The sequence below is a fragment of the Zophobas morio genome, unplaced genomic scaffold (assembly GCF_036711695.1).
Source record: "Zophobas morio isolate AGI-343-1 ecotype UQ-CSIRO unplaced genomic scaffold, CSIRO_AGI_Zmor_V1 ptg000024l, whole genome shotgun sequence".
Classification (NCBI taxonomy): Eukaryota; Metazoa; Arthropoda; class Insecta; order Coleoptera; family Tenebrionidae; genus Zophobas; species Zophobas morio.
The window spans coordinates 8,843,085-8,852,417 of NW_026972129.1; the positions used below are offsets into that span (position 1 = coordinate 8,843,085).

General features: G+C 31.3%; 1 protein-coding gene across 4 annotated transcripts; it reads left to right on the plus strand.

Moving 5' to 3' along the window:
* The first annotated feature begins 4,737 nt into the window (after positions 1-4,737).
* LOC135135396 (glycerol kinase-like) lies at positions 4,738-8,431 on the plus strand. 4 transcript variants are annotated; one of them, XM_064064431.1, is made up of 13 exons: positions 4,740-5,034; positions 5,089-5,347; positions 5,402-5,616; positions 5,669-5,884; positions 5,967-6,077; positions 6,134-6,233; positions 6,502-6,658; positions 6,704-6,909; positions 6,962-7,099; positions 7,148-7,237; positions 7,302-7,331; positions 8,068-8,183; positions 8,285-8,431. In XM_064064431.1, exons 1-12 carry the CDS (start codon positions 4,960-4,962, stop codon positions 8,157-8,159), a joined length of 1,689 nt encoding a protein of 562 aa, XP_063920501.1. In that variant the 5' UTR covers positions 4,740-4,959; the 3' UTR covers positions 8,160-8,183; positions 8,285-8,431. The 4 variants fall into 4 exon arrangements, with proteins under 4 accessions (XP_063920504.1, XP_063920501.1, XP_063920503.1 ...); XM_064064433.1 differs by lacking the exon at positions 8,285-8,431 and having other exon boundaries at positions 7,302-7,370; positions 8,068-8,110; XM_064064432.1 differs by lacking the exon at positions 7,302-7,331 and having other exon boundaries at positions 4,741-5,034; positions 8,068-8,431.
* The last annotated feature ends 902 nt before the right edge of the window (positions 8,432-9,333 follow it).

The following is a 9,333-nucleotide window of genomic DNA, read 5'->3' on the forward strand; positions in this document are numbered from 1 at the left end:
AAAAAAAACAACAAACGGTCAAAGCCGGAATTCCACTGAGGCATCAGTGAACGATATGTTGCTTGATACTTGTTGCCTAGTGTTATTACCTGTCGTAGGCGTGCGACAATGTGGCACAAAATTTCAATTAATGTAGCTGTGTGTTCCTTCAATGGAAAGACTGTGTGTAGCCTGCGGCACTGACGCATGCTACATGTTGCCTCAGTGGAATTCCGGCTTAAGACATCAGGAGTCCGATAGTAACTATGGACGGCTAAACAAAAAACATTCTTAGCCAGAGTAACTAATTCTTCGGCGGAATAAACAGGAGTCCTGATAACTACATTTTTTATCCTAGATTAAAATTCCATGATTCATTTTGGTTAGTCAGACTGAGGTAATACATATATTATATGTACTCGTATAATGGAATATTATTACAATTAGTAACAGAGCATGGTAATTTGTACTTGGGTGTTTGGTTAAATGTTTGTTGCGCGTGTTACGTTAGTGGAAGAGATTTTTAATTTAATAAACAATGGTCGACATGAATCCCTATAGCTTTGGCTCCAGGCACGTTTCGGATAACTTTCTTTTGAAGTAAAAAAATTTTGTGGGCGGCGCAGGAGTTACACCACAACACTTCGACATACGTTAAGTGCGCATGGAACATTCCAAAGTGTGAAAGAACTTCACAGATTAGTAGTGACTGTGGTTTTCTAAACAAAAATGGATCAGTTCCCAATCTACTATATTATCTCAACATGCCTATTGCAGATTTATGTCAATCACAATTTTTTGCGATTTATCATTGTGTGATTTAGGTTTGTCTGCTAAAAACTAATCCAGAGCTTTTTGTCTAAGTGAATAGCTTTCTGTTCTAGACTTTAATATTTTATCGAGTAACAGGTAAAAACAGATCGTTTACCTACCTAATGATCAGTCAATGCCCAAGAACACTGTTCTCTGGGACACTATTCGCAAGATAAGATTTTATTAGTGATAGTGGAGTACCACGAACTCCATAGTACTTATAGGTTTATAGGTAGCAAGTCCCAATTAACACAGTCATAATTCTTTGAAGGTAATCTTGTCAATAATAGTCTTGTGATTAACTGGCGTAGGCATTTATAAGGTAAGGTTTAACATCTGCTATCAAAATATCAGGAAGATATTTTGGCAGATTTTATATCCCAACTTTACGACGATGAAATGTAAGTAGATTATTTTCAACAAGACGAGGCTACAGCGCATTCATTTAGAACCGCAGTATTTAGCAATTTTACATAAGTTTTTTTAACAACCGGAATACAAATAATCTCGGGCCTCCGAGACTTTGTGATTCTACTCTTGCAGACTTTTTTGTCGCCCTATTTGAAGAACACTTGACCATAATCTGGAGGAATTAAGGTTGAGAATAACAAAAGAAATTAACGGCATAAACATTAAAACAAAATGGGCAAAATTTTCCACATTTAGTGTAATTTAATTGCATTTATTCAATAAAATTAATTAATCTTGTACCAATTTTCCTTGTAATTTCACACTTATTTTATTAAAAATCTTATTAAAAAGTGTCCGCCATTTTTACTTTACCTTTTTTGACATTGATCAGTGTGCTTCAATCATCGACATATTAAATCCTTTCCAAGGATGACTCGTTTACAAACTAACTATATGCTGTTCGCCCGATGACCATTATCTCGGAGATGCTAATATGGTAACCATAAATTTGTCTATTTATTCTTACCAAAAATTTGATGACGTGTCTCAAACGTTTGCTAAATAAATCTCTCCTGATATTTATATCCCATTCCTTTGTCTGTAATAAGTAATAAAATATGATTTTTTTGAGATCACATCGTCAATTTTTATTATCGAAATAAATATGTTAGTTTTTATGAAGAGAATAAGTATATCAGTTTTAATGTGTTGATTAATGTAATAGTAATCATTCTCTCCCTAACAAAATAAGATGATTTGTTTCGAGAGAATCGATAGATAAATAATTTTAAGCTATCGTATATTTTAACATCCTGCGTATTGTATCTCAAGAAATAAAAGCAAAAAACGAATTTTTCAATAGTGATAGGTATAAAATATGCAAAATAATATGCTTCTATACTTACATATATTTTATTAATACACCTTTAATTTTAATCTTACGAGTAAATTTAGCTTTTTAGGAAAAAGATCAAAATTGTACAATTTGAAATTTACCAAAGAGCATTTTTATGTAAGTATACGTGGGTGAAAATTTCTTAATCCACTCTTATTTTCTAGAACTGTTTATACATTCTTCTTAAAAAGTTAATTAAGGAAGCAATTTATTTTTTTATTAAACCTAGGAATTCAGTAAATACAGTATCGTTATTATTATTAATGTTAAACTCTGTATGTATAAAAGTTAACATATTTTTACCTATGTACTAAAAATCGTCACGAGATTTTGTTAAGAAAACACACAGTATATCATGCTGCGTTACCTGTAATTTAATAATTCGACCATATTTTATATTTTAACATATAGGGTACCCTAAAAGAAATCCAGAATCAAATTTTATCGTTCATCGAAGAACTTACTGAGTGCACTTCATTTAATTTCCTGGAATTCGTAGAACAAAAGAACGTCCTAAAATTAAAATGCGCAGCCTCAGGAAAAATTAATAAATTAATCTTTACTATGTGCTTTAGGGGTGAGTGAATTTCTATTAAATGACTACTAAGTTTTTTTTTAATGGATAGGTTACTAACAAATTTTTGAATAGATAGGTAAAAAAAGTAAAGAAACTGATTATTCAGTAATTTCAGGTGTATCTTTTATCATTTAGATGTTAAAATATTAACAACAAAAATTTGTGTATTTGCTCTTTCCAAAAAGTTCACGTGTAATCTTAAAACTATGTTTGATAATAATCTCAACTATTGAGCAGTGTAACATCACATTCATTTCTAGGTACTTGTTATTTATATTTTAACATCATTCACACATGTTGTCCTAAGAAACCGTAAATCAAGTTTTACAAAGTAGCTAAAAAAGTACCTAAAACACTTGTTGGAAATTTTGTTAACACACGTGTAAACATGGATCTAATGGTTAAAGAAAAAATGATGATGCCGTTAAAAAATTAAATAACTGTATATTCAAAAACACACTCTGAAAAGGATTACTATTACTTGCATTTCATAATAACTATACTCATTATTTACATTTGTTTATACAAGATGTCCAATGAAATTTAAATTATGAACCGATATTTTTACGGTATCCCCTTTAACTTAGATAATATGTGTAACATCGAAATGTTGTTTCGTGTTATATTATTGTTCACATTAAAATTAATAATCTTCTTATCGTTACACCAAAAGTTAGTGCTACTGTTTAAAGAAATAATAATAATAACAATCTTTATTTGTGCCATAAATACAAAATTATTATTACACTCGTCAATTATACGAGATTCTAACAAAATCAAAAGCAAAAAAGAATGAAACCAGGATTAACAAAATTTGAAATTTTTATTTAAACAAACCATTCTTGTTACATATTTTCATTATTAAAAGAAACAATATGATTAAAATTATTTTCAAAAAATTTCCCCACACAATGAAATGCGTTATTTAATTTTTTAACGCCTTAAGAATATTCTTGGACTCTGATTTTCTAAATGTGCAAGCTAAAATTTTGTAATAAAGTTTTATAACTTTGATGATCTTATTAAAATTTCTAAAATTTGGTCACTTTTTCTTATATTATAATCATAAGATTTTAAATATAATTCTTGTGAGATGACGCCATCAATTGGGAAGGGGGATAAACAGCTATATTTTGATCAAAAATTCACCATGCTTACGATACCTTAAAAGATTTGCAATATTTGATTTTGTAGTTTCAAAGTTACACTGTAAAATGTTGTTACACAATTTTTATTTTTTTTCCAAAAATCTGAACTTCTAGGGTAAAAACTCAAGACAGATTCGTAAATCAGTGTGTAGGAGTATGTTATTTTATAAAATGTAAATAACATGTACTATGCACAATTTTCAGGCGACATCATCATATTGTTGGTGGGGATGATTAGACAAAGTTTTGTTAACGTTTTACCATCTACAACAAATGTATAACCTTTGACAACAATGAGTTCTGTAGTTTCGCAGAATATCTGTGCAATAAAACTCGACACAGATGGCGACAAACAGACAAACGAAAATTGAATACATATTTTTTCGCACTCATGAAACGTCGAAAAAACATGAAAGTGTCTATTCGCCGGATAAAACCTACTACAATACTTCATGAGCTTACGTTGAGGATGTATAAAAAAGCTCATTCCTTATTATTATTACATACGACATAACAATAAAAAATTTATTTCAAAAATACCTATTTATAGTAATCACTTGTAAAAAAATCTGATTCATAAGCTAATAATAATAAAGCGGTTATCTAAATTCGCCATCTGTTCTCAGATGCCATCACTCTTATTATTAAGTTCTTTGACGGAAACTGGTTCGATAATATACTATTTTAATATTGTTAGATACAAAATAAATTAATGTGATGTTCCAAAGTGAAAATCACATTTTTTTTTTTCAAAAAAGTACTTTCGGGACTGAGCAAAATATAATTTGAACGGTTATAGTGTTATTCCGTTACTTAATAAAGTTATGAGTAAACTCAGTGTCGTATATGTTCAAATAATCGACTCGATTATAAATTAATAATTCATTATTTGAAGAGGTTGGACAATCCAAGTCGGATCATTGCTGGGGTGTCCCGGTTTCCCTTCGGCGGTATGGAACTTGGTGTTTTGGCGCGCTAGAAAATGATGACAGCTGTCAGAATCATTATGTCATCTGTCAAGAACCCGGTGTTGTGTGAAGGTTAGAAATAGGATTAGAACAGGTTAGAACGTCGGATAGGGACACTCTTGTTTAAATTTTTATCAAGATGTGTTGAATGCACATAATAACAGAATTATGTCAGACACTAGAGATAAATATGGGCCATTAATTGGATCCATTGATGAAGGAACATCGAGTACAAGATTTTTAGTTTGTTTAAAATCAAAATGACTTAGCGTTTTACTGATCAGTTTTATTTTTTAGGTATTTGCATCAAAGACTGCTGAAGTATTAACTTACCACCAGATTAAAATACCTCACATCACTCCCAAGGAAGGATGGTTCGAACAAGATCCCATGTTAATTTTGAATTCAGTTATTGAAACTATTAATGTGACATGTGATAATTTAAAAAAACTTAACATAAATTATGAAGACATTGTGGCCACTGGTATCACAAATCAGAGAGAAACCACAATTCTCTGGGATTGTAAAACGGGAAAACCGTTATATAATGCCTTAGGTAGGAAGTTGTTTTGTTCTGTAAGGTGTCATTTCAAATAAATTTATTTCGTAGTGTGGATGGATATGCGAACCTCAAGTACAGCAGACGCTATTTTACTAAATGGTAAACGAGATAAAAATTTTTTGCAAAGTATGTGTGGATTACCAATCAGTACTTACTTTAGTGCTTTAAAAATAAGATGGTTAATGGATAATGTAGAAAGCATACGGGAAGCAATGGATGAGAGGCGATGTTTTTTTGGGACTGTGGATTCATGGTTAATTTGGGTATTATAATGTATATTTATTAACTGAATTATTTTAAACTTTCTGTTATTAGAATCTCACGGGCGGTATTAATGGGGGTCTTCATGTAACTGATGTTACAAATGCATCGAGAACTATGTTAATGAACATAGAAACATTGAAATGGGATCCTTACCTTTGTAAAGTGTTTGACATTCCAATGCACATTTTGCCAGAAATTAGAAGCTCATCTGAGATATATGGTTACATTACAGATGTTACAACATTAGCAGGCATTCCTATTTCAGGGGTAAATGTCTTATGCTGAACATACTTACATTTTAAATATAGATATGAATATTAAAATATTCCTGCACATACATATTATGTAGGTATTAGGCGACCAACAAGCTGCATTAGTTGGCCAGATGTGTTTTCATCAGGGACAAGCTAAAAATACATATGGAACTGGATGTTTTCTTTTATATAATACTGGAACAACTGTAAATATGTTTATTTTAGTGAATGTGTTTTTATTGCTAATATACGCTTTTTTTAGATGGTTCAGTCCAATCATGGTCTTCTAACAACAGTAGGTTATAAATTAGGGCCAGATAAACCACCTGTATATGCTTTGGAAGGTTCTATTGCTATAGCAGGTATATTTAATTTAATAATAAATAAGTAACTAATATTATATTTATGAAAAAAGTTGTAATGTAGTAATTACATTAAAATAGCACAGTCAATACAGGAAGACATTGACTGCATTGAATAAAACAATTTTTTACAACTTCCTAATTCCATTTTGGCTTGGTTTGTGTTTTACATAGTTAGAAATAAGCCACTTATAGTATTTTACAAAAAAATACAAGTGTGATAACAGGGAAATTTCAAACAGTCTGTATAAACAGTTTTTTTTTTTAGGAATTGCTATAAAGTGGCTCGAAGATAACTTAAAGATTTTAAAAGACTCAAAACACTCAGGGGAGATGGCGGCGTCAGCAGATGAAGTGGGTGAAGTTTATTTTGTACCAGCTTTTTCAGGTCTTTATGCACCCTACTGGAGAAAAGATGCTAGAAGGTTGTGAATGCCATTTCAAAAACATATAATAAATATATTTTGTAGTGTTATATGTGGTCTCACTGAAGAAACGAAACCAGAGCATTTGGTGAAAGCAGCCTTAGAAGCAGTTTGTTACCAAGTGAGAGACATTTTAGAAGCTATGGCATTAGATTGCGGTTACTCTTTGTCAAAATTATTGGTTGATGGGGGTATGACAGCTAACGATTTTTTGATGCAAATGCAAGCAGATTATTGTGGAATTCCTGTGGGTAATGAATAAGTATGTTTGAATGACAATAAAATGTAATTATTTACTGTTAGTAAGGCCTACAATGGCGGAAACTACTTGTTTGGGAGCTGCAATAGCTGCTGGAAATGCAAAAGGTGTTGAAGTTTGGGACTTGGATAATATTCAACCAGTACCTAGTGATACATTTTTACCTTCCATAACAGATGATCGTGAGCATGATTATTCTTTCTTAAACGTTTCTTAAAAGTAAGTTGCAGAGAGGGATATCAGGTATGCCCGCTGGAAAATGGCAATTTCTAGGAGTCTAGGGTGGGCAGAAGATGAAGTGGATAGTGACGGTCTTGCAGGTAAGTCTACAAAGTTGTTTAAATTTTTAATTTTTATTTACAAAACGAGTTTTTTTTTCAACAGAATTGTCAGACGCTGAAACCTCTATTTCAGGTATTTAATTGTATCACTGAGAATGCTATCATTTCACTGGTCAGTGCATTTATTAGAGAACTCCATTGTGACGTCTATGTCTGTACATGCATTAATGTCGCATATGAACTTAATGTTTCATTTTTATCCACAGAGGTCAAAAATTATGGAATGATATTGATTTAAATCAAAACTACTCATTTTTCGGAACAATGTTTGGCCACTTGAATAATTTTTGTAAATGCATGTATTTGAGTGACAACGTTGTTATTAATTGTTTTAAAAGGAACTCTCATTTTTTAAATATTTTGATAAACTTTTGAAGATGAAATATGTCGAACATTAATGAAAAATCAACAGTTATTTAGACATTTACAAGATCTCTTAGTAGTGGTAAAAAGTGGCTGCTATTATTTCAAAAGCTTGCTGACATCATTACTAATCACAAATATCAATAAAAGCTTCCAAATAACTATCTGTTAACCTATTTGATCGTTTTACAGTTTATTCCACAGTTTCTGGTCGCTCTGTATACATTTTTATTTCTTAGTTACCGCAATCTAACAATATAGTCAATTGTTTAAACATCAGAAGTGGAATGATGCTTTCATTGCATTGTGCAAAAATGTGAAGCGTACGGTTCATCCGCTTTAATTTTTATGTACACTATAGTGTTAATGTTATTACCTTTAATAGCATGCTACCTGACAGGCATGCTGTTTATTTTAGCACAATTTATCTATTTTTTTCTGTGCAGATGAGACGCTCAGGACTTCATTACCAGGAGGTTTATTTGTGTTTGGAACAATAGCTATGTTGGTTGTGGCAGACATTTTAGGAAAGAAGTAACAAATATGTAGGCATTTGGGAAAAGTAGGTATATATTTAAGATTCCATTCTGATTATTGGACATTCTTGGCATCTACGATTTTAATATTTGTGGCCTAATACTTGGTATTTTTGTGCGATTTTAGGTATTTGTACCTTACAACTGTGATCCATACATTTAATGCATTATAAACTGTATTTCTTTTTGAAAGGTTAATTGTAGGTATTATGTTTGAATGAATTTGTTTTGATTTAGTGTAGCTTCATTGTTACAATAAAGCATTTTCTGTTTATATGCGTCCTCTTTAAAAAATTTATACGTCAGCTTTTTATCCTTTAAATTTCAATAGAATGTGCATGTAATATGCGGATTGTTCATACATTTAACTTTAAATTGTTGAGTAATTTCCTTCTAAAGTGTACATTTATCGAGTTTCAATTTATAGTCTGTTAAAAACGTTGAAGGCAAAATAAAAAGTATTATAGATATTAAAGGCTCCATAGGTAGATACAATAAAAATCAAAATTCACTTTAACTAATACAATTTGATTCAAGTACTGTAATAACAAGGAAGCACAATTTTTTTTAAGTGTGGTATCCTGATTTAAAAATTAAATTTCGCGCCAACAAAGTAAACTTTTGCGAAATCGCATCTGAAAAATAAAAATCGTTTCAACAATAATGTAGGCAGTCACCTGTTTTAGCACATTTAGGGTTTTAGCGGAATGTCACCCTTATTAGATTAGTAGAGGAATTTAGGACGTATGGCAACCAGAAAGTTCCTTGACCTTCTCGTTTTGTGGTGCGACTGACGTTAAAATGAGGATATGTTTAAATTTTGTTTGTATTACCAAAGAACAATTGTTTAAACAAAAATAAAGTACTTTAGATGCCACGGTTCCCCTCAACGAATGAAATTAGTGCAGTTTTTTTCCCGATAGTTTGGTAAAATTGAAATTGATAACAATGATAACCGTGGCATTCCCAAAATGGCGACGACGCAATTTTGTCAATTGTACAAAATAGGTGATCATCAGTTAAATTGATATTGTGATAACCCAAACATCCTACCAAAATGCATAAAAGTATAAAACCTGCGAAAAATTCGGAATTTGGCCTTGCGTTGTAGTGGTCAACAAAATGGGACCCCACATTGTGTGTGTGTGTGTTTCTAACGCTGGGATGCGTTCATAT